The following is a 25,211-nucleotide window of genomic DNA, read 5'->3' as shown; positions in this document are numbered from 1 at the left end:
GCAGAGGCCTCTGCTGGGGGGCCACCTTTGCTGGAAACCTTTGCCAACAGAGATACAAAGTGGCAGCAAAATGCAGGTTGGAGCATCAGGGGATGGTGCAGCCCAGCAAAACACCTTCCCTTCGGGGTTTACACGGTGGAAAGTCAGGATCTAGCACAGAACTTTGAGAGTCTAGAGCTAAAGCAGTGGAAAGCTCAGGAACAGGAGTCCAGGGGTGCAGGACGAGCATGGGAGCTGACCTGATCCTGTCACTCGTCCCACTGTACCCCCAGCGGCTCTCCACCTGCTGGAAGCGGCTGATGCTGCACTCCTTGCCCCGCAGGCAGCACCGGGGCCGATCGATGAACTCCACCCGCGGCTTCGGGTTGACGGTGAAGTGCAGGAACAGGCTCACCACCTCCCGGTCCGTCAGGATCCCTGACTGTGCAGGCCCTGCAGAGGGGAGGAAAGTGGTGACACTGTCAGCCTTAGGGAACCTGAGAGTCACAGAATATCCTGAGCTGGAAGGACCCACAGGGATCATCAGTCCAACTCCCGTCTCTGCCCAGACACCCCAATCAATCCCATCCCTGACAGCATTGTCCAAATGCTCCTGGAGCTCTGGCAGCCTTGGGGCAGGGACCATTCCCTGGGGAGCCTGGGCAGTGCCCCAGCAGCCTCTGGGGGAAGAACCTTTCCCTGAGATCATCCCAACCCTGACCCAGCTCCAGCCATTCCCTGGGCTCCTGTCCCTGTCCCAGAGCAGAGCTCAGCCCCTGCCCCTCCAGCTCCCCTCGGGAGGAGCTGCAGCCCCCGAGGAGTCTCCCCTCAGTCTCCTCTGCTCCAGCTGAACAAGCCAAGTGCCCTCAGCCACTCCTCAGACCCTTCCCCAGCTCCGTGTCCCTCCTTTGGACACTCTCCAACAGCTTTAGGTCCTTCTGATCTTGTGGGCCCCAAAACTGCACACCCAGAAGTGATCCCTTGGGGCTTTTCATGGAGAAACAAGCCTGACTCACAGCTGGGAGCAGGCTAAATCCCCATCATAGATGGGATCCCAGTGGCACATCAGGACATTAAATCCTAGACAAAGGTGCTGTCCTTTATCCACATGGCAGTCATGGGCTGCAGAGCCTCCATGGAACATGGAGCTGTCATTAAGTTGCCCAGCTCTGTGGAGCCCAAATGCACTGGGCTACCAAAAAAACCCCAGAAGCGTGCAGCTGATCCTTGCCTCTTCTGGAGAGGATCAAGGATCCTGCTTCCTTCTGGAAATTATAATACTGGTAAGAGACAGGGATTTCCTTACATCCACACTGGTGGTTCAGACATGGAAGCCCATGAGGGGTAGGGGAGAGGGACTGTCACCCATTTACCATCAACTCAAAAAGTTTAAGAGTATTTTTACTCAAGACAGAGGTGGTTCAGCTCACTCCCTCATGCATTTAATCCACATTTTGCATTTTAATACCTTTAATGTAGAACCTGGGGGAAATGCTAATGATGTTAGCAAGAGTTGGAGCATGTTCTCATAACTTCTCCAGTAACAAGACATTTTTTCCAAAGTGATCACAGAATCACAGAACAGTTTGTGCTGGAAAGGACCTTAAAGCTCATCTAGTGCCACCCCCTGCCATGGGCAAGGACACCTTTCACTATCCCAGACTGCTCCAAGCCCTGTCCAGCCTGGCCTTGGATGCTGCCAGGAATCCAGGGGCAGCCACAGCTGGTCTGGGCAACCAACTCAGTGATGCTAATAGACTTGACCTTTGCAAACTACTTCAAATACTTTCAGAAGTGAAACTGGATAAAAACTGGGATTCAAAAGCCTCTCTTTACCTTTGTTTGCACAAGGCTTTGAACAGAAACAAGACCACTGAGTAGTGGGGCAACAACAGCAGGAAGTGCTCTTTAATGTAGGGAGCAAATGCCCAGCTACTTGTAGGTCCAAAACTACTTGTAGCTGGTTAAATTCAGCATGATTTTACCCAGGCACAGCAGGGTCCAATGCTGCAATGGGGAGAGATTCAAGAATTCAAGGAAGTTGACTGCTCACAGGTAAATGAGCTTTTGGATTCTTTGCTCAGCAAAAAATCAGCCTCACTGATCGTGTCTGAACTCATCCCGTGTAGCTGCAACTCACTTCTGCAATGTTTCAAATTACCTGCTCTGAGGGGAGGGAGGGACACATTTGCCAGTTAAAACATCTTCATGCAAAACCCCACGTTTGATACCAGATTATACAATAAACTGGTGAAACCACTGCTGAAAAACTCCCTTTTTTTTGGCTTTTGGGAAAGAGAGGTGTGGAGGGGAAAGGTTTCCCCCTCCTGTCTCTGCTGTGATCACCGAAGAAATCGGAGTCACCCAGAAACTCAGAAAAAGGACAAAGCTGAAGGAATTCCATGTTAATTCCTTGTTTAAGCAACAGCTGATCATTGCAGCCCCTCAGGTTTGGGAGTTTAGTTCATCTTTTAGGTTACAGTGCATGAGAACACATAAGAGTTTCTCTTAAAGCACAAAGGTCCAAGTGGGACAGCCAGTTTCTGTCAGACAATGTGGAGAGGGGCACTGGCATTCCCAGCTCAAAGGCTTCCACCCAAACATGCCTAAATTAATATTTTCCTCCCAGTGAGAGATGACACAAGATCAGAAGGAAGCATTGAAAGAAATGGGGTCTACAGAAAAATGCAAGTTCTCTGCTTCCCTGAGCGAGTGCCTTCTCAAGAAATCCACATCCCTAAGGCCACATCACAGCTGTGACAGGCCCAACAGAGAGTGGGGACCAAGCCTGAAGCACAGATTTACTCCTTGCCAACAGCCCTCCTCACGTGGGAACAGGGACATTAAGGACTGACCAGCTGACGCCAGCACTGCCCTGAGAAGTGACCTGCAAAGGAAAGGGGTCAGTGCCCCTGTTTGCTTCTGTGTATGCAGCACTGCAGCCTAAAACAAGTTGCAGTTTGGAAAATGGCTCCACTGTGTCTTTTTAGCATGAAAACTATTTAAGCCGATTGCCAGCTTCCAATCCCTGGGGAATCACAAGAGGATGAAGTCAAAGGCAACAGGCAATGAAAACAAAACAAAGCAATCTATAGTTCAAGCTGTGAAATAAGTTAGACATCTCTGTAGATCAAGATCTTAACGTAAACTTGTAAAATGCTTCGAGACACAGACTAAACAACACCAAGCCTTCAGCTCAAAGAACATTTTCCAAGTTTTTCTGATATGGGGCTCTGCTCTGAACAGCATCAGCAAGACAGGGCCAACCCCACCACTGCATCACAGACAGGATGGGGAGAAACGTCCCCATTTCTCTTTGGGAACAAGCTACGATGAACACCAATTATTTACGAGTCCATTAAGCTTTGTGTAGTTTAAATGCTCAGGATGGTTGGAAAAGGGGGCAGGTGAAGCCCAATTTGGATCTTTGTTCTCAGCTGAATGGGATGGTAACCACCCAGCCCTGCTGTGAGAGGTGTGATCCCTCTGCTCCTCCCAGGGGAGCACCACAGGCTTTAAAATGAGTGAATGGGCATGGATGAAAATGGCATTTAGATGGCAGATTTTGTAATTCCAGAACAGTTTGGGTTGAAAGAGACCTTAAAGCCCAGCCAGTGCCACCCCCTGCCATGGCAGGGACACCTTCCACCATCCCAGGCTGCTCCAAGCCCTGTTCAACGTGGTCTTGGACACTTCCAGGGATCCAGGGGCAGCCACAGCTGCTCTGGGCAACCCATGCCAGGGCCTCACACCGCTATGGTACAGAACTTCCTCCAGATATCCAGTCTAACCCTGCCTTCCTTCAGGAGGCCATTCCCCCCTTGTCCTGCCACTTCAGGCCTTTATGAAATGTCCTTTTCCAGCCTTCTAGTAAGCCAAAACAAGGCTTACAAGAAAAAAAGTCCAAAAGCCTTTTAGAAGGAAGATGGGGGAGAATGGGAGGAATGTGGAGGAATCTCATATTTAAATTACTACAGGACACACAGAGAAAACCCTTTCATGTGACTCAACTCTCTGTAGCTGAGGAAAAGCAAAGACCAGGATTGCCAGAAACACCTTTGTTGAGTTACCTGCTGCAAACTCCTCAATAGTCATCAGTGGGAAGCGGATAAGGGAGAGAGCTTTGCCCAGAACCTTCCGCTTGTTCTCTGGAATCACCTGGAGCTGCTGCCGCTGACACTCAGCCTCCGACCAGCGCACCACGGCATTGAACAGGCGAACCTCCCGGATCCCCAGGGTGTCCCTCTCCAGCACTGCCACCAGGGTGTCTGCAGGGCAGGACAACAGGCACAACTTCAGCCTCTAACCCCAAATCAGCCCCTTCCACCTCACCAGGAGTACCCTGTGCACAGCCAAGGTGAAGGAGAAGCGGCTGAAACGACAGCATCTCCCAAAAGTGCTGCCTGCAGCCTCTGAGGAAGATCTATCTGCATATTCCATCAGCAAGGAACTCACTGGAGCAGCAAACAGAGCCCATTTAATTGGCATGTTAATGCAAGTGCAGGAGGATGAATTGCAACTTGCTTGACGTCAAATTTGGATGAAACAAGCAGCATGAAAGCCAGAAGGTGACCTGTGCCTTACCTCCATAGCCCATCTCATTAGAAGAAGGTTAAAGCCTGAATTTTAATGTTCATTAACTGTGCCCAGCAAGTTTGGAAACTGCAGAGGGTAATTAAAATAGCCAGTTCTTGCTTCCAAAAACACAACACCTTTTTAACTCCACAACCTGACAAAGACTTGGGGAACAAAGCCAACTCTACAAAAAAAGGCAAGTTTACACCCACCCAAAACCTGCCAACATCAACAACAGGAAACGGGCTTTGTGTCATGCCCAGAAAACTCAAGTTGCACCAAAGTAAGCAGATTCCAGGGTATTTCTGCAGGCAAGGCAGCAAACTCTTTGGCAAACTCCCTGTCTCCAGCCACTTTGTGCCAGAGACTGTTCAACTGATTGCTCCAGAACAGCCAAGCCACAAAATGCCAAGCATGAACCTGTAACAACTTCGGAGACAAGCTGGTTATGAAAACAGGGAGAGGGAGGAGGGGAAAGAGCTTACCCAAGTCAATGTCTGTAAACCCCTCTGCATTGATGGCATCTGAGGTGTTCTTGTCTATGTTCTCCAGGCACAGGCTGGCCAGCTGAGGCTCATCAAACAGCCGGGCCTAGGCAGGAAGAGCATCATTAACAAAAAAGGTATTTTAAAGTTTACACTAAGAACCCCCCTTCCCCTGCCACAGCCCATCTTCATTAGCAATACCATGCCTGACTGCACCAGGAATCCACTGAACCTTTCACAAGCAGTTAAGCATGACAAGGCAAACACTAGAAAATTCTGTGTTTGGCAGCAGCCCTGGTTCAGCTGTGCATGTCTTCAGGCACGTCTTTGTTTTAACATCGCCTGGGTGCAGCCACCAATCATGCTTTCTAGCACCATACTGACCCTGTCAGCTGAGCATAGGCAATTTTTACATCATTTTTCTATTTACAAGAAAGCTTTGCCCAGTGACTCCAGGCCTGCTTGCTCTAGGAATAATGCAGATGCAGCTTATTCTGTAAGAACAGCCACACTGATCTCGTGTATGAGCAAAAAAAGCTGTAGCAGCAGTGCCTGTGTGTCCTGGGAAGCCCTGCAGGGTACACAGCCTGCTTAGTGCATTTCCATGTTTTGCACAGAAACAGCTACTCTAATCCAGTTACCTTAAAGAATTTGTCCCAAAATAGGTTACTATTCCAAGCAAAGCTTGCACACAGCTTGGAGCTCAGAATTTCTCTGCCCAACTTAAGCAGAGTCTTGTAACAATTTTGCTGCCACTTCAGATCACCCTGGACTGCCATGTGTTATGAACCCTGTGCCCAGCGTAAGCAGAAATGGGGTGGAATACACAAAAAACACTAAATGGCCTCTTACTTCCAGTGCTTTGGTTTTACTGTTTAGGAAGAAACTGCCTTGACATCACACCTCACAAGAACACACCAGGACTCAAACTCACTGCCACAGGTAAGGTTTAAAATTCATGTTTTGGGCTGGGGATTCCACCACTCAGGAGACACCATCAAGCATCTTCTGCTTCAGTCCTGCTCATGGGATGCAGAGCTCAGCAAGGCCAACCGTTGGTGCCGAGACCTCTGCTGCAGAAAGCTGAAACAACCATTTCTCAGGGCCCAGGGAAACTTCAGCAGTTGTCACCTGCTCCAGGGGCTGGAGGGCTGCCAGTGCCTTACACTCTTGGCATCAAGAGCTGTGACTGACTCAGACTTTACTACTGTAGTGGCTCTTTGGACACATGAGGACTTACATTACACTCAAAGCTCTCCCGCACAGCAGCTCCAGGCAAGTTTATTTTCTTGCTGATCAAAATGATAGTGGATGTATGTCTGGTATGAAAGAGGATCACGGTTCACTACCAGGCACAATCAATTAGGAAAGCTGCTTGCCCCTGATATTTCTGCCAGAGATCAGCAGTTGCTTGAGACAGTCGGTGACACAGCTGCTGGACCAACACATTGGGCAGACACACACAAAAGGAGGTCTGGGGCTTCACCTGGGATCTCAGGTCCATGATCTTAAGATGGCTAATGGGCAATGCCTTGAGTAAGACATATCTCAGGCCTGTAATTTACCAAAGAGGTTGTTGATTGGATGCAGTGAAAGCAGAAAACAGGCAGGTTTTCACACTGCAAGACCAGAAACAAGAGGGTTGTGAGAATAGATCCTTTCAGTGAGCTGCAGCCAGCCATCGAGATTGGGCACATTTCTCAAACAACACCTGCCTCAAACACCCCAGGCTTGATATAGAGCAATAGTGAACATAACACTAGATGGGAATCACCACTAGTAATTGATCAGAATGGGCAAGCCACAAACAAAAGGAATCAGGAAAGCCTTTCCCCATCTGGCATTTCAGCTTCCTCAGTGCCACTGACAGAGGGCCAGGTGGTATTTTAGTTTTGGTACCTGAAACACAAGGACAGCTTCCTCTTTTGCCGAAGAAGGACCTTTGTGACTTGTAAGGAAGCCACCAAAGACCTAAATATTACCTTGCCAAAGCTACAAACTCAAGTGCAGAGACACTGGAAGCCACAAAAATCTCTGCATAAGGGACATCACCAAAAGCCAACACCTCTAAACCTCATCAGGCAACAGCTACCCTAAGATGCCTCCCCAAAACTTCAGCCTACAGTAAAGATCTCTTCCCAGCTCTTGCCTAACAGCTCCTGATCTTTCAGACTGCAGCTGCTGAACCCAAAGAACGGGAGAGCTGCAGACAAGGAGTTGCAATTGTCCTACCATGGGAGCACAGATTTGGCTGCCACCAACCAATCAAGAGCCTTTGAGTCTTGAATCTGTCTCTGGGATGTGCAGTGTGGATCCCTCCCACGTCTCAGGGGCTGCCTCATCTGTTCATGGCACGTGGAAAACGGCCAGGTTAAAGAGATGTGTAAAGATGGCCATGGAGTGTTGCAGCAGTAGCTGAACCCAAGTAGTGACAAGTGTCTACAACAGTAGTGTGACATGGAACTGTCACACATTTGAGAACTGATCCAAATATTTAAACTAAAAAAATATCCCAGCATAATCCCAAATAAAGAGCTCAGCAGTAACTGCTTCAGGCCAACACTGCTTCAGTATCTGCAAAACTGCTGGTGTAGCCACTGCCACCCACATGATACCTATAGCCAGAGCCTGAGGTACCTGTAACTCCTGACAAGGGGAAAAATCCAGCAGACAGGAGTGCTGGGCAAAACAGGGCAGTCCCTCAGAGCCAGACCACCTTAGTGTGCTGGTTCCCAACTCAGTGCAGCTAGGAAACTCCTCTGCAAGGACTATTCAACACCAGACATCACAGCAGCTTTCCTGAGCTGACTGATCAGAAATATCCCTCCAGAGCCAGACCAAAGTCTGCCCATTCCCTAAAGGAAAGAAACTCACACAATGCTTGTTTCTTATTCCTACAGCATCCAGAACAATGTGTCCCTGGTAGTGCCAGACTCTGCCACACAGGTGACAGCACTGTGGATGTCACCAATATGGCACCAGCTGTCAGAGAGAGAGTGGCAGGGAGCAGAGAGAGAAGATGGGCTTGGGAAACGGGAAGGACAGTGATGCTCATTTGATCAACCTGGATGCAAAGTCTGATCTTTTTCAAACTAAGCAGAAGCTGTAAACACTGTCTTCTACTTTGCTGCTCAAGAGTCAAGTGGAAGGTGGAGGAGCCCAGCCCTCAGAGACTGGATCAGCCCCAGAGCCAAGGAATAGCTGCTCTGACACTCCAGGTCTGTGAGCCTTCAGTGTAGGAGGGGGAGCTGGAACAGGCTGAGGAAGAGAGCACCTTGCTCCTCTCCCAGGAAACTTTATCATGAGTGCTTTGATTTATCTTTCTTTCACCCTAACTTCAGGGAAAGGATTGCACAGAAGTCCTTCAAGGAATGGCTGAGCAGCCAGACACAGCACTGAGAGAAAGCTCAGCATTACCAGTCCTGATTCTGTAACACACGGAAATCCTCTCATTCCACTTTTCTTCTTGGCAGATGAAATCTTTCCACCCTGTTAACTCCATCCCCAGCTCACACTCTGGAAGGAGCCACCTGCCACAGTGAAACAGAAAGATCTGAAACAGCAGCAATGATTGCTGTATTTTATTGTTCATTGTAAGAACCTGCTCAGCAGTGCTGGACTCCTGTGAGGAAAAATTCAAAATGGCCCAGAACTGCTCCACTTTGGATGATCAACTTTGTAACACCCAGAAAACTCCCATTTTCTGACTCTGCTGGGCCTTGCTGAAGGCAAATGATCCCAAACTCACCTGAGTTAACAGCATGAATGCATTGTCTGCTCGGAGGTTTTTTTTAAGAAACTCCACACAATGAGCTTCAAGGGCTGGAACTGCATATTTCTTAGCTGTGTAAAGTGTTGTCATAACAGTTTCTGGTCCAATCTGAACTTCGTCTGAATAAAGAAATCTGAAAACACACAAACAAACATTGCTGTGGTGAATTAAGGTAACAGGGTAAAACTCCTGTAATTCAAAGAAAACATGTTTGTGCCTCTGTCTGTCATCCTGGATCCATTTTCTCTACTGGAGAGATAAAAGGGTTTTCACAACCTTTCCATTAACTCTGGTTTACCAAGGAGATTTTTTTTTTTTTAACAACAGACATCTTACAGTATAACATTTAATAGCTGGGATTTTCACTGAAGCAGCTCAAACTGCCTTGCATCCCACCACCAGTGAGCTCTTACACCAGGCTAGACAGTCTCAGGCCAAGTGTACCCCTTAGAATTCTTTTTTTTTTTTTGTTGTTGTTCAATTAGAATGAACAAGGACAAAAATTCAACCTTGCCTGCCTCCTTCAGAAGAGAAGCTCCATTTTACAATACTAATTCAGAAGTGCTGAGAAGCACTCAAACATATCCATCCATTGCACACGAGGTGCTTTACCCACACTCCTTTTTCTCATCTCTTTATTTTATAGATTGAACTGTTTCATTTCATCACACAGATGTTTAAGTACAGCTCACAATGTAATTTCATAGAGCAAGAGTTAATTGCAGTGAAAAACAAGGACTGCCACACTGCAGCAAAGCACCAGTCTTCACTGTAAGGCCAAAACAAGGAAGTACATTAATATCTGAATAACAAAGGTCTTCCTAGAAAACCTGACTGAAGCCCCTCACACCTGAACTCACTGACCTCACTGACAGTAGGAGCTAAGAGGCTGAGCTCACTAAAACCACTTTCACACTGGTGTTAGTCCTTATCACAGAATCCCAGACTGGTTTGGCTTGGAAGGGACCTTAAAGATTGTCTTGTTCCACCCCCTGCCATGGGCAGGGACACCTTCCACAGATTACTCCAAACCCTGTCCAGCCTGGCCTTGGAAACTTCCTGGGATGGGGCAGCCACAGCTGCTCTAGGAAACCTGCACCACAGCCTCCCCACACTCACAGGGAAGAACTTGTTCCCAGTATCCCATCTAACGCTGCCCTTGTCCTGTCCCTCCATTCCTTGTCCCCAGTCCCTCTCCAGCTCTCCTGGAGCCCATTCAGGCACTGGAAGGGGCTCTGAGGCCTCCCCAGAGCCTTCTCTTGCCCAGGCTAAACAGCCCAGGCAGAGTTTTTGTTTACTGTTTTTCCTTTAACCAGTGGAGTGTTTGCCAGTCAGGATCTCAAAGGCACAAAGCACAGAAATGTAATACGGTGTAAACTGTGCTTGGCATTCCTATTCCATGGGATTTTTTGGGAACTCCAGCAATTTCTTCCTCTGCATTTCTCTGAAGGGGACACAGCAGCAGGTTATGTGGCTGCTATTCCTGGAGGCTTCCCACACCAGCAGGGTTTTTCCAGGCAGATGCCAGGTAGCATTCCCATCTGCAGCAGAGGAACTCCTGCTCCTCCAGCTAGAGAGGACCTGGATGCCATTCAGGGAAGCATCAACAGTGGGATCCACAGGAAGGGAAGCACTCTCACTGCTGAAAGCAGGCTTTTGTGCTGCTCCAGGGCATCTGTCAATAGGAGCATCACGCCACAGGTTCATCAATGTATTTTGCACACATCCCTTCCCAGCCCCATCTGCACTGAGCAGTCCTTTCTATTCTAAGATTAGAATGACACAGTGGCTCTAAAACCATTTATTTGTTTACTGCAGTGACTATATCAGTATTTCTGTTTACCATAGTCCAGTGTGTGCTAAGAGGGACAACAAGAGAGGTTCAAACTGTGAAAAAACCCCGTATCAATTTAAAAGAATGTTTAGACTGTAATCCCAGACAATCAAAATGTTCTTATCTTTCTGTTAACATGAAAATAATAATAATAATGAAATTAATCTCTTACACAATTACAGCAGACCTATTAAAGGTCACTAGCCCATAAACTCCATTACAATCCAGCATCCAGATGGGACCTTCTGCAGAATATTCAGGATAGGCACTCTGTCCCTGGATAAGCTGCTGATCCTACAGCATTAGATCATGGCTTGGACCAAGTCCAGAGACATATGTAAGGATCAGCTGCCATTCCAGATCAGTGTTTCGAGGGACTGGTTTTACTCCAGGAACTCATACCACATACTTGGTCAGCCTCCTCCTGGAAAGCAGCACACAAACTTCCTCTGGCACATTTAAGCTCTGAGCATTTTCAAAGCAACAGCTTATTTCCAGATTTAAGTATCCAAGATGTCACTGGCCCATGGGCACAGCTACTGCAGCGTAACTGCAAGCTCAGAGGCAGTAAGGTAATCCACACACAACTTCTTCCATAAAAATATAAATATTTCTGCTGAAATTCACTTAAATTCATCACTTTGTCTTTTGAGATGATGGGTCTCTTCAGAAATCCCTCTGTTTAATCAAGTGCTCAATTCTCAGCACTGGCAGGGAAACAACAGCACTTTTGCCTCTAATTCACTGGATATTTGAGCCTCACTAAGATTTAAAGATAGTTACAAGCTCTGCACTCCAGAGAGATCCGCATGGCTGATAGGCACACACCAATTAGAGGGATTCCCCACGTGCTGGTGTCTGGTTTAAAGTGAGACAAAGGGGAGGGGGCTCAGGGCTCCCAATTATTTCTGGCCTTTCATTCTAGCCCAGATCAATTTTAAAATATTCCAAGATAGTATAGGCATGACCAAAGCACCTTCTGAAGGTAAAGCAAAAAGTGTGCCAGAGCTATATATAGTCATTGCTCCCAATAGAAAGCAAGCAGGGAACATGTCAAGAGCACAGGACTGGAAACCCCTGGAAGTAGGTTACAGAAATCCTATAGAAACAGGACAATGACTTTCCAGTATCCATTCAGGAATGCTGCTGGATGTTGTACAGCACCAGCCGAGCTTAAAGGAATTGGTGAATAGGACATTACAGCCCCTTCCTCCTCCTCCTCCTCCTCCAGCACACAGACTTCCAACACACACTGGAAATGTAAATTCAAACCCAGCTCTCTAAAAGAGGAATAAAACCCATATAAAGGGTGATATCACATGGAATGGCTGACATTGATTACATTCCCTTGCCTACCTGTTAGAACTTGCTCATAACCTACACGAGCTCCCAGTATTTGCAACTTACAGAGCTTTCAGAGGATCACTTTCCCCATCTTCTCTCAAAGAGTATTTGGATGAAACCAAACCAATTCATGAATAAGAATCTATACAACAATGGACAATATTTTATATATACATATATATATATATATATTTATACAGTAGCTACACTAGACTTTTACCCAGAAAATCAGGGATTTATCACCAACATTTAAATATCCTTGAACAGATCCAAGAGGCATTTTATTTTGGAAGTTAACAATCTCTGCTCTACCCATACTTCCCTACTTTCATTAAAAACATTTTTTCTACACTAAATCTGTGCATCCCAGTTATCCTGTGCTTTAGAAGCAGCTTACTTGAGCAGAGCTAGGAAGGCAGCAGGCTCCACGTCAGGCAGCTCAATCTCTGTAGAGGTTGTGGCCATCCCACCATTAAACATCGCATCGAAGACAGCGCTGCCCACGGCCAGCACAAACCTAATGTGAAAAAAAAAACAAACATGCAAATAAAATCTTATGTTAAATCATACTCATCTTCCAAAAAAAATCCCAGGGTGGTTGCTAATCCCCAAAGCTACCCTCAGGGAAAGCAAATCGTTTGTGGTGTTAAAGCAGAAGTGTTTTGCAACAGCAGGGAGGGTCAGGGCTTGCTGCTCCTTTACTGCAAAGCACAAAAGCTGCAAGGAGCTTCCTTCTGAGCCCTGTCCTGGGATACAGCACAGTAATGGCTCCCCAAAGGCCAGATTTTGGCAATTATGGAACTGAATACACATGGCTGCTTTGCAAAGTAGGAGCCTATGGATCATCCTGCGCTTGAGCAGCTAAAAACAGGAAAGTTAAGGCGTTCAAGTTCTTCCAGTAAACAGAGCCCAAGCCTTAGTGCAATTCCCCACAGTAACCTACTGGAAACACTCACGGAAAACTTGTCACTGCACACTGCCCATACTCTTCCTCAGACCCAGGCACACATCCTTGGTGACAGCAGAGTAAGATCCCAAAACATGAAACTGCACTGGCAGCAGCACCAGGAGCTGCAGATCCCAACCCCTGGCACAGGAGCTGCTTTCCCCAGGCATGCTGCTGAGTCCTTCCATGGATAACCTGCTCCAGGCTTAGCCCAGAAGTAAAAGCAAACCTCCCTCAGAGGAAGCCATCACTGTGAGGTGCACACAAACCCTTCAACACTGCTAAGAGCTTACGTGGTAATTACTGGCACAGAGAAGAATGTTATCGGTTCTGAAGAGACTGGAAACAGGAACTTGCACAAAACAGGTTTGAGACCAAAACTTATATCTCAGCACTCCCACATAAACAAGATGATTTCCCCCCAACAGACACCACCTACTGTTTTAGGAGGAGGTGCAAGCCTGGGCTGCTGAGGGGCCTGTGCATATTTAAGCTGCTTTACCTGCCTTAAGACTTAGAAAGCCATTTTGAGAACTTTCTTGCTTGAAAATACAGATAAGCTTTTGCCATGAAGGATTCCTGGTGTCTGCCACCACACAGCTCCCTGAAGTTAAACCCAGCCCAGGCCATGGAGGTCACAGCTCAGCAGTGTGGGGAAAACAGAGCAGCCCAGGCTGCAGGAGATGACTGCAACCACTTCTCCAACTAGGAAAATGAAGAAGCTGGAATATTCCAGGCTCTTGCTGCAGTGGTTTGATGCACACTTCCAGAGAAGCAGCAAGAACTGAAGGCAGAAATCCACAGAGGAAAGCAGGCATGGAGCAGAAACCTCCAGCCCAAGGAAAGTGCAGCACTAAGGGGGAATTTCAGTCAGATTTGATAGGAAATGACCTTTTAAAAGTAGGAAATTTCCATTTAAACAATGTTTTCATTTTCTTGCTTTTTACTGCCCTCCCATCCAGAGGAGGATTCCCAGGGATACAATGGAGTGAAGCTCCATGGATGTGCCAGGCTCGTTTGCCGTGACAGAGTTTGGCTGACGAGCTGGCTGTATTGTTCCTGATGGGCTCAGGGAGCCCGGGACAAACCACAGTGGTTACAAAAAAAGTACACACATGCATATTTCTGTCAAACCATTCTCAAGAAAAATGTCAAGAACAAATAAAAACCTTCCTCACAATACCAGAATTACCAGATGAAACAAAAATCCTTGTTCCTCCAAAAGCAGCGATGGTGGCAAAACAATCGCTGGCTTTGTCTGATACTAAAAATTAACATATATTAATTGCACGCTCAAATTTTCATTCTCACAGCCAGCACAGTATAGGTCCTCAATGAGCAAGAGCTTTCAGAAGCTATTTGAAAAGGGCATTCATTTAAAAAAACTCTCAAATGTTTGCTTCCATTTCAGTCAGGGACAAATCAGTCAGATTTTGTAAACTGCTGAGCCCTAATAGGATCTCGGGAGGTGCCAGAGCAACACAGGACTCTACATTTGAAGTTCTCTTAAAACATTAAGAGAACATAATTAACATAAGAAAATCCCTCTCTCCCCGGTGTTTTCCCACTCTTCCTAAAACGAACATTTAAAGCTGCTCTAAAGACACTCCAGGAAAAGCAGGGATGCACACCATTCCTCCTACACGATCCAACAGCTTTCCCCAACCATGCAGGTCTGCAGAAGGAAGATGGGGTTTGTTTCAGATGGGAAAATTCAAGAGGATTATTTTTAAACACTTTTGTGGCCAAAATAAAGTGGACTACTGAAAGGAGGCAGAGAAATCAGCAGAAACAGAACAAAAGAACTAAGAAAGCAAGACCTGATCTCTCCTCATTCCCTTTGCACCAGGAAGAGCCAAAGTAAACTGACTTTCAGCAACAAGAGTCACAGGAACTTCCATGAGGTTAATAATTTGATTTCTCTTCACGAGGATCCAGAGCTGATTCTACAGGTTGTTGAAGGCCTGAAAGAAAATGTCTTTCCTTCTGTTTTTTTGCCTCCTACCACAACTTTCACTGCTTCACGTTCACCTTGGCACCTCCACTTGTCACCTGCTTTCATCTGCACACCCACCAGTGCTGCTCCCTTTCTAGGCACTACAGTAACACCAATAATAAAAGAAACCACTCAAAACCCGCAACTACCCCACCGCTGCTGCACCAGCTCCCTCCTCCATCTGCACCACTGCAGAGAAACCTTAAAATATCTATTCCAGAAGAGCTGGCACAGGAACAGAGCAACACGTGATGCGCTGGAGCTCGGTGACACCGTAGGTGATGAGAAGCTGGTGATGATGATAGTGTGCTGGCTGCAGAGGATGCAGATCACAGGCAAAAGGAGCAGGAGGCAGGAGCAGCCCTGCACAGGAGCTGAGCCATGGGACACCCTGGCACACGATGCTGCAGGAACTGCAAGTTAATATGTGCCCAAGGAAAGACAGGATGGGCTCAGAAGAGACTCCTGGAAACAACAGCCACAACCTTACTCAGGCTGTCCCCAAGCTGCAGATCTCCCAGGCTGGAGTACACAACAGAGCTGCATCCCCACATGTTTGCCCTGCTGACTCTCAGGCCCTGTTTTCTGGCCAATTAACAAGTTTAGTTATGACACCCATGCAGCTCCTGGCTGATGAGGTTTAGACATTTCTAATCTCATTGATATTGTGCTCAATGAAGCAGATCTGGAAAAAGACAAAAACCCTTCCCTCTTACTGCTGGGTCTAATCAATGTGTTGACCTTGGCCATGCTGGCGCCGTGAAGCTTCGAGGTAGCTGCTTGGGCCAGCCTTGACATCGAAAAAAATTAAGGCCATTCCATCTTCTTCAAGGCTGATTCAGCAGCAAGAAAGAACGAGCTCAAGGCTCAGAGACAGCCTGCTCCAGGGTAGGCAAGGAACCTCCACAGGGTCTGGAGCCTCCTCCAGGTGGAAAACACCTGATCTTCCCAGGGCTGCAGATGCTTGGACAGCTGAGCCTTCAGTCAAACCCAGCAGAGCCATTTACACCTTTTATCTACAAACTGGGCTCTCACACACAAAATGAATGTTTGCTCTTAGCTGCTCTGTGAGATTTCCACAGTCTGTCTCTGAGACTTGATACAAACTGCTGAGCCACAGAATCCCAGACTGGTTTGGGTGGGAAGGAACCCTAAAGCCCATCCAGTTCCACCCTCTGCCATGGGCAGTGACACCTTCCACCATCCCAGGTTGCTCCAAGCCCATGTCCAACCCGGCCTTGGACACTGCCAGGGATCCAGGGGCAGCCACAGCTGCTCTGGGCAACCTGTGCCAGGGCCTCCCCACCCGAACAGGGAAGAATTCCTTCCTGATATCTAATCTAAATCTCCCCTCATTTCAGATTAAAGCCATTAACTGAATTTTCCAGGCTTGCTCAGAAACACACCTGAACCTACAGCTAAGTCAGAAACCTTTTCCTGCATGTGTGGACAACATAACCTGTGCTCACTGGGCACACACCACTTCATTACCTCAACCTACAAACACTCCACATCCCCTCAGCTCCATCCTGGAGAAGCCTGACCAGGAATCACCATCACTTCCAGCTCCCACAGAACTGCACCTCTCAGATTATTTGTGCTACGCAGTCTGCTGCCAAAGCCATTCCTAACACCTCAGGCAGTCATATCGAGAATGATAGGTAGGATGCTACAGACCACTCCTTGAGGCACCACAAGGAGCTATCCAAGAACCCTATTTAGGATCTGCTGCTCCTGCAGCCTCACTTTGTACCTGGTCTGGTATGAAAATTTACACTATTAAACCAGACTGTAGAAATACTTACCTAGGAGCTGTGCACTATTGTGCAGGGGAGATTTAGATTGGACATTAGGGAAAAACTATTTATTTTCACAGAAAAAGTTGTAAAGCATTGGAACAGGCTGCCCAGGGTAGTGGTGGTGGAGTCAATACCCCAACAGTGTTCAAAAAACATGTGAATATAGCACTTGGGGACATGGTTTAATGGTGAATGTGATGGTGCTGGGCTGATGGTTGGACGTCATCATCTTAAAGGTCTTTTTGAAGATTAACAACTCCATGATTCTATGATTTGAGACATCTGACAAAGCACCAACACCTGCCCTGGTCACTGAAGCAAAACAGCACCCCTCCAATTGAACTCGTGGTTGCTTTGCAACTCAATTCCAACACAAAGTATCTTCTGCTGTTGAGCTGCTGTGGGAGAACTGAGCACAGAAGGGGTCTGGGTGGTTTTATTTTAGGTTCTCTTGTTTCTGAGATAACCACGGTACTTCATGAATCACCAGGATATCCCAACTGTAACATCACACGGACAAGTTTTACTGAAATCTCTAGAATCCTTAGATGGGATGTCACATCATGACACACTCCATTCTATCTTCCCAGAGCACCAGATGAATTTCAGAGCAATTAAGCAGCATCTCACTTTGGGGCCAATTTTTTTTTTCTTTTTTTAAAGGTTCATTTATTTTCCATTTATTTCTGGGCTGAACATCACCTGTCCCCACCCAGCAAACCTAGTTCTCAGGACAGGAGCAAGCTTACTCAAATACTAATTAAGCTTCAAATTATAAGAGAGCAAAGCTGACACCCTAAACACTCAAACCAGCCTAGAACAAGTGTGGATTGTTCTGAAAGCAAAAGAAAAGGGGAAAAAATGAAGGGGAAACTTCCAGGAACGTGAGCACTTAGGAGAAAAGCAATAGCTTGAAACAGTTTGGAGCAAGGCTCCCTTTGCCAAGCACCATTTTGAGGTACACCAAGGAGCCTCTCACTCCCCAATTAAAGCTGGTTCCATCTCTGAGTTCTTCCTTGGGAGCCCCTTCCTGGGGTAGGGGGAAGAGGGTAGCACACAGGGACTCACTGGAGCTCCCCCAAGGAAACAGCAGAATGCTAATCAGCCACATCAGAAGTACATCATCCAGGTGGAGGCAATTCCCAGCTCCTCTGAGCTGCAAATTCTTAATTTGCTGCTTGGTCTTAAGCATTAAGCTCCATGGGTTACTCAGGCCCAGGCGTCATTCTCAGCACAGGTCTTCCAGCTCTTTATGGCAGTAGATTAACCCCCAAAATACAGGGCTTCGGGAAAGATTCAAGAAAGGTCATTTTAAAACTACAATATTGTGGCCGAAATTTGGGTTCTCAAATCATTGTTCTTTCATTTCCATCCCCAATGCTCTCACTGATTTTTTTGTGATCCCTGTCAGCAGGGATCAGGCAGCCTGGGAGACTATTCCTCCTCTACCTCCCACTAAACCAAGGATTACTTCCAAGCAAGATCCAGGGATTTGGGGTTTTCCACACTGCACCTGCCCCATTCACACCATCCCTCTGGGAAAAACACTCTCACCCCAATGTTGGGCCCATCATCGGGCTGGTGACCATAACGAGAGATATAACACTAACCTGAGGGCTGGGAGTTTTGGGGCAACCCTGACTGACCACGATGAGGGGCAGTGTCACCTATCAGGGTCCTGGCGAGCAAACCCAGAGGATCCCATGCTCAGGATGCATCCCTGAGCAGGGGGTGGAACACGGGGTGCAGTTATGTGACCCCCTTTTCTCTCTTCACAAGGGAGGTGCAGCAGCCCAAACCCTATACCCCCTTGCTGGCACATCACCCGCCGACGGTGCAGGAGAGCCCACAGCCCTCCCAGAGCCATCTCTGTGGGGCAGTTTTGGGGATGAGGGGCAATCCCTGAGGAGCAGTTTTGGGAGATAAGGGGCAATTCCCTGAGGAGAAACGTGAGGGAGTAAAGGGAGCAATCACCGAGAAGCAGTTTTAGGGGCTAAGGGAGAGATTCCCTGAGGAGCACCGTAGAGGGGTGAGGAGAGCAATTTCTGATGGGAAGCGAGGGGGATCAGGTGGCAATTCCCTGAGGGAATAAGGGAGCAATTCCCTCAGGGGATAACGTGGGGGGCAAGACGAGCAATCGCCGAAGGGCAATTTGGAAGATGAGGCGATGATCCCTGAGGGGATGAGGGGCGATGCCTGAGGGGCAATTTAGGCAGATAAACGGGCGATTCCCTTTATCAGTGGTGTAGGGGTTGAGGGGATCCCCTCAGGGCCATCAGGCCGCCCCAGCGACCCTCCCGAGACCCGGGACCCGCGGCCACCCCTCAGGGCCATGGGGCCGGGCCCCCTCACCCCACACCCCACATCCCTCCCGCATTCCCGGCTCCCCACGCCGGGACCCCCGCGCCCCCCGCCCCACCTGTGCGCCGGGATGCGCTGGGAGCCGCGGCCCTTCCCCACCAGGAAGTGCACGTCGCTGAGCACCTCGTTGTTGAAGAGGAACGCGAACCGCTCCTGCACCGTCGGCTTCGTCGCCTGCCAGTTGTACACCGGCTCCCGCTGCAGAGCCCCGCCGGGACCGCCCGCCCCGCCGGCCGCCCCCGCCGCCCCCGCTGCCGCCGAGCCCCCCGCGCCTCCGCCGGCCGCGGGCGGGTTGGCGGCGCCGCTCTGGTTGTAGGTGAGGCCGGGCGGCGAGGCGGGCGCGCCGTTGGTGCAGGCGGCGGCCGCGGCCCCGTTGCCCGGCGGGGGCGGCGGCGGCTGCGGGCAGGAGGAGGAGAGGCCGCCGGGGCCGCCGCTCCCTCCGGCCGCCATCTTGTGCGGCGGGGCCGCGGGGGCGGGCGGCGCGGGGCGGCGCTGCAGCAGCACCAGCACCAGCAGCGGCGGGCGGGACACGGCGGCGGGCGGGACGGGGACGGGGGCGAGGGCGGCGGAGATGTCGGCGGTAGCGTCGATGGCGGTGGCGTCGATGGCGGTGCGGATGCAGAGCGCCGGGCAGCAGCGGCGCATGGGGCGGGCGCCGCCGCCGGCCGGGCACGGGGGGAGCGGCGGAGGCGGCGGCGGGGCGGGGAGAGGGCGTGGGGCGGCGGGCGGGGCCGGCACGGATGGGGGAGGATGGAGGGCGACGCGAAGGGGAGTGAGTAGGTGATGCCTAAGGGGGCGAGCCCTGAGGGGAGAGATCCTTGACGAGGATGAAGGTCCATCTCTGAGGGGCGTTTTTGGGGATGAGGGGGCGATCCCAGAGGAGGCTGAGGGGCGATCCCTGAGGGGTAATTTTGAGGGTAAGGGGGCATTTGCTTGACCAGCAACATAGGAGGACCAGCAACATCCCTGAGAGGCAGTTTTGGGGGAAGAGGGCATGAGTCCCTGAGGAACCAGTGGAGAAGAGTGAGAGGGACAGTTTTGGTGGGCGATCCCTGGGGGCAGTTTGAGGGATGAAGGGACCATCCCTGAAGGAGAGTAAGGGGGTGATCCCTGCAGGGGTGATCCCTGAAAAGGATGACGACTATCCCTGAGGGACAAAGGGGGCGACCCTTGAGGAGATGAGGGTCAGTCCCTGAGGGGCAGTTTTCAGGATAAGGGGTCGGTCCCTGACGGGGAGTAAGGGGATGATCCATGAGGGAGTGATCCCTGAAGAGGATGAGGGGCCAAACCTGAGGGACAGTTTTGAGGATAAGGGGGCATTTCCCTGAGGAGAAACGTGGAGGGGCCAGCAAGAGGAGCAGTCCCCGAGGGACAGTTTTGGGGGTGAGGGGATGATTCCTGAGGAGGCGGATGAGAGCACATCCCTGAGGGGAAAGGGGTCATCTCTGAGGAGCATGTGGAGCCATCCTTTCGCGGGAGTTTTGGGGATGAAGCACCATCTGTGAAGAGCACGAGGGGGCAGTCTCTGAGGGGCAGTTTTGGGGGACAAGGGAGTGATTCCCTGAGAAGCAATGTGGAGGAGTGGTGGGAGCAATCCCTGAGGAGCAGTTTTGGGGAAGCATTTCCCTGAGAAACACTAGGGAGGGTGAAGGGAGCAATCCCTAAGGGGCATTTTAGAGGGGCAAGAGGACAGTTCCCTGAGGAACAGTGTGGGGGAGTGACAGAAGCAATCCCTGAGAACCAGTTTGGGAGATACGGGGGTGATTCCCTGAGGAGCAACATGAAGGGACAAAGGGGAGTAATTCTTGAGGGGCAATTTTGATAAGGGGAGCATCCTGTGAAAGGGCTCATTCTGAGGAGGATGAGGGAGGAGGGGGCCCAGAGAGCAGTTTGTGAAGGATGAGAAATGGGGGTGCAATTCACAGAGAGGAGGTTGGGAATTAAGGGGCTGAAGGGGATCAGTGTTGGGGGTGAGGAGCCAGGGAGGGTTTGGGCCAAGGGGAGGTGGAGGTGAAGTGGGGGTTTTCCCTTCATGCTCTCACAGACCAGTCATTTCTCTACAGCAGACCCAGGCCTCTGCCATCCCCAGACCCCTGCTTTGTGTCCACTAATTCCTCACAATAATCATCAGCTCAGAATTACTGGCTGCTGCTGCTGCTGCTGACACAAGCCCAGAGCACCATGGGAACCCGAGTTACCAGGCCCACCACAGGTATTACCCTGCACAGACCAGAGAGCCACAGCACCCTGATCCCTCACCTGGTCGTGCCCTGCTGCTCCTGAGATGCTGCTGGATCTGCTGAGCCAGAAGCCACTGGCCAGTGTTGTCCCCACCGATGGCATCTCCTCACCAGGCAGTATGAGGTGGAGATGGCGCGGGGGGCAGGAGCCGGCTGCAAAGCAGAAGATTAATTAAGAGGCTGTGCCACTGCCTCACTGTGATCTCAGTAACTGAACCGTTAAAGTGATTTATTCTTCGCAGGGTAATTACATTCCCCTATTCTCTGTTATCCGTCCCCTGATCTGTGCTGCACACACATCCAGTTGGGAGCAGGCGTGTGGTCTGTGAGCCGATGTGTCAAGGGGGAGATGGCCTGGCTGCCCCTTCTGCTTCCTATGCCTTGGCATTACAGCTTCTGCAACACACACAGTCGTGCTGTTTGTGGGGACTGTGTGCTGTTTGTGTGGACTGTGTGCTGTTTGTGTGGATTTTATACTGTTTTGTATGGAATCAACACTTCCAGACCCTCGCACAGTTCCAGGGTCTCCCCATGATGGCCGGATGCAGCAGTGCCAACACACCACTAATTTTGATTGAGAACTTCCAACCTGGCTTTGTATCATGTTATTAATACCCATTTCTGCTGCATTCTGTGCTGCCAGGTTTCTTTCTTGCTGCATTTTTAAAGCTGCATTTCACATGGACAAGTTTGGGAAACTCCTGTGCAGAGTTCAGAGCTCCCATCGTAACAGACCCTGTGCAGGCAGAAAGGAGTAGGAGCTTTTAGAATGAGAGAAACACAGAACCATTAACATTGGAAAAAGCCTTTAAAATCATCAAATCCGACACCCCCAGCACCACCACTGTGTTCACCACTAAACCATGTCACCACGTGCCACATCCACACATTTTCTGAACACTTCCAGGGCCAGAAACACTTACAGTGTTATAGAGTATTTATTTAGAATATTAAAAAATAAATATTAAAATAATATAATATTTTAAAATAGCGTTTTTCAGAGGAATGGTCCTTTTTCCTGTGACATTTTTCATTTATTAATAACAACCAAGCATTCAATACAGCCATATTCTCTCTTAAAGCGCTACATCCTTTACTCTGTCACACCATTTGCTCAGCACATCACTCCCCCCTTGCTGGCCCAGCTGCTTCCACACATTTGAGCGTCACACTTTTCCCTCGGGGCGTGTAGCCTGGCCGCCCGCCCCCTTCTGCTCAGGCCTGTCCTGCTTTCGGGCCAGGAACATTAGAGGGAGCTGGAGACTCGCTGTGCCCGGCTGGATGGTTGGACGTGGCTGGTGGCTGGCAGGGATGGTGTGGAGCCTCGTCCCAAGGGCCGGGGTACAGTGGCTGTGTGATCCTGAGCTTCTCCAGCTCGAGAAGTGCTGTGGGAGTGTCACTGAGGGGCTCCTGTCCTGCCTGGGAGGTGCAGGATTATCCAGCCTAGCCCGTGCTGGTGGTGGAGGCTGAAGCCTCTCTGCCATAGCATTCTCTGATCCCAAATCCGTGGCCATCCTTGGGAAACTGGTGTCTCTGAGGGGTTGATGTGCCTGCCAGGGAGGACAGGTGCTTCTCCATCACGTGGGGAGAGGATTCGATACCCATTCGATCGTGATCTTCCCAGCATCACCAGCCTGTTCACCATTCCAGACCTGCCACCCTGCATGAAAGAGATCCTGGTTATTCAGTCCGTGATGAACTAAATAAGGGTGTTTGTGTTTGTGGCAGGAGCCAGAGGCTCGACTAGGGACCAGTGTAAGGAAACACAGCCATGGAAATAAGGGATAAATACGGATGGTATAGAGATCAGTGTGGGACACTCACCATGGTGCTGTGGGATGGGGTGAGGCGTTTGCTGCAGTAACCCTGCACCAACACCACGGTGATCAGTGGGGTGCTAGACCAGAGAAACAGAAAGACAAGTGTCAAACAGGAGACTTTAGTATCCCAAAAATAAACCTGGGAACAAACACTCCTATAAAAGTCCCAGCGTCATTATTTCTGGGTCTGGTAGCCAACAGATTCCTTCAGAGATCAGGCACTGGGCAAAGGCAGCACTATTTTAGCTGGTGCACTCACAGGGTGAGCAATCGCCTCACCCTGGCAGTAACGCTGGGCAGGAGAGTCACTGGGGTTCAGCTGGTGGGGTGAATGCTGACCCCACATCCAGGGCTGGAAATGAAACCCATAGAACCAGAGTGCTCAGAGTTGAATAGCAGAGAACATCTGGCCTTACTTCACCTTGTGGAGGCAGAAAAATCCATTTGCAGTGTGTGCTCCAAGCAAAAGCTGGAAATGCATGTTCCAACAAAAAGTCAGGCAGAGGCAGCTCTCCCCTGCCTGAGTAGCTCATCTCAGAGGAGGTCTTTTAGGATGTAAGGAAGTTCTGAGGAAGGCTGCATGGCAAAGACAGAGACACCCCTGGTGTGAGTCAGAGGACAGCAAAGTGGGACCTGCCAAACCCTGTGCCTTAGCAGCAAGCCTTGATCTAAACGTCCACCGGATGAGAAGGTGATTCACGAGGCCCAGGTCTCCTGGGTTTGGGGAAAACCTGACCCTGCTCTGCTCCTGCTGACCGACCACAGCTCCCAATCCCAATTCCACCCAGAGCTGAAATCCTGTCAGAAAGCTAAACCTCCATCCCTTGGCTCTCCAAAACTCACACTTCACCATCCAAAAACACAAACAAGGCTGGCCAAGGCCTTTTCCAGACAATGGAAGAAATGGACATGCCGTGCTGTGCCAGTGCCACTGAGGTTCCTGGTGCAGAGGAACCAGCCACAGGAAACACAGGCAGGGCCAGACCCGTGTGCTGGGCTCTGCTAGGGGGCACATCACTCCCTGAGATGACTTCAGAGGGAGAAACTGCACACACCAGTCAAAATACACCAAAATGGCACATTCTACCAAAAAAAAAGCCAAACTGGTTTGGTTTGGTTGCCTGGACAGGAGAGGTGATTCTCTGCAAAATACACAGGGGTTCTTTCCTTCTCTGCCCCACCCCAGAAAATGCTGTAAAAGCACAAAAAAGAAAAGCAAATGTTTTTTTGATCTAAAACAGCTGTTTTGGATCAAAACACACTTCACACCTTCCACTCCACATGCCCAGTGCGGGTTTGGAGTTCACAGAGGGTTCAGGAGAGCAATCTGTTCTGAGGGAGTGCATGTACCTCACTCCAGGGTTGTTTTTTGGGCAGATATTGAATCAAAACCTTGGCTAATCACGCAGATCATCATCTGTCACCAGCAGAGCCAGGCTCCAACCCAAAATACTGGAGACACTTCATCTTCCCTCCTCCCCATCTGCCTTGGTGCTCTGGGCTGAAGCCAGGTGGGACCCCATTGGCCAAGGTGTGACACCACCGGCCTCCCCAGCACTGCAGCCAGTCGGATCCGCTCGTGACCTGATGGCTCCATGAAATCCTGAGAACAGGCAAACTGGCACAAGCCACCACATTGCCCAAAGCCTGGCTGACCCTGGTGGCTCTGCAGTGGCCCCTGTGCTCCAGGCCAGCACGGGCAGCATCAGTGCTGCTGCTGCTGCTGCGGGGCTTTTCTCCAATGCAAATCCACGCCAGGTATTTATAGAGCCCTTATCCCAGTGGAGCCTATTTTGGGCTGATGCTCAGGCACCAGAGCAGCACAGGTTATTTTAACCCAGCGCTGGGTTATTTTCAGAGCTGCCCTTCTCCACACATGCTCAGGAATGGTTTCCAACTACCAGGCACTTTCTGGGGTTGGAGAAACTGGGGAAGGGGGAGAAGAGGGACCATGCAAAGGAATTTCAGAGACTAAAACTTAAACCAGCATCTGCGGCAAGGCTGTCTTTGACACACCTGTCTGGGATCCACCTGGAATCTTGGAAGGAAGATTGTCTGCA

At 49.7% G+C, this 25,211-nt stretch overlaps 2 protein-coding genes and 1 long non-coding RNA gene across 3 annotated transcripts in view; 1 reads left to right on the top strand and 2 right to left on the bottom strand.

Moving 5' to 3' along the window:
- The window catches only part of BTBD2 (BTB domain containing 2), a 25,413-nt gene extending 5,641 nt beyond the window's left edge, over window positions 1–19,772 (bottom strand). Inside the window, exons 1-6 of the mRNA XM_085040752.1 lie at window positions 19,150–19,772; window positions 12,387–12,506; window positions 8,788–8,944; window positions 5,040–5,145; window positions 4,050–4,247; window positions 240–432 (exon numbers count right to left, since the gene is read on the bottom strand). Coding sequence (XP_084896878.1) covers window positions 240–432; window positions 4,050–4,247; window positions 5,040–5,145; window positions 8,788–8,944; window positions 12,387–12,506; window positions 19,150–19,736 — 1,361 coding nt within the window. The 5' untranslated portion in view covers window positions 19,737–19,772. The remainder of the gene's footprint in view (window positions 1–239; window positions 433–4,049; window positions 4,248–5,039; window positions 5,146–8,787; window positions 8,945–12,386; window positions 12,507–19,149) is intronic.
- On the top strand, window positions 19,640–23,314 carry LOC146426299 (uncharacterized). The gene is made up of 2 exons (XR_014846285.1): window positions 19,640–19,701; window positions 21,155–23,314. It is a non-coding gene; the product is annotated as an uncharacterized LOC146426299 (long non-coding RNA).
- MKNK2 (MAPK interacting serine/threonine kinase 2) overlaps window positions 22,344–25,211 on the bottom strand; it is a 15,397-nt gene continuing 12,529 nt past the window's right edge. The window contains exon 14 of the mRNA XM_085040754.1: window positions 22,344–22,991. Within this exon, the coding sequence (XP_084896880.1) occupies window positions 22,970–22,991 (22 nt within the window). The 3' untranslated portion in view covers window positions 22,344–22,969. The remainder of the gene's footprint in view (window positions 22,992–25,211) is intronic.

This window comes from Lichenostomus cassidix, chromosome 28 (assembly GCF_008360975.1).
Source record: "Lichenostomus cassidix isolate B80296 chromosome 28, HeHo_3.0, whole genome shotgun sequence".
Lineage (NCBI taxonomy): Eukaryota > Metazoa > Chordata > Aves > Passeriformes > Meliphagidae > Lichenostomus > Lichenostomus cassidix.
The sequence above is the reverse complement of the archived record's forward strand: the minus strand, read 5'-3'. Positions and strand labels throughout refer to the sequence as shown.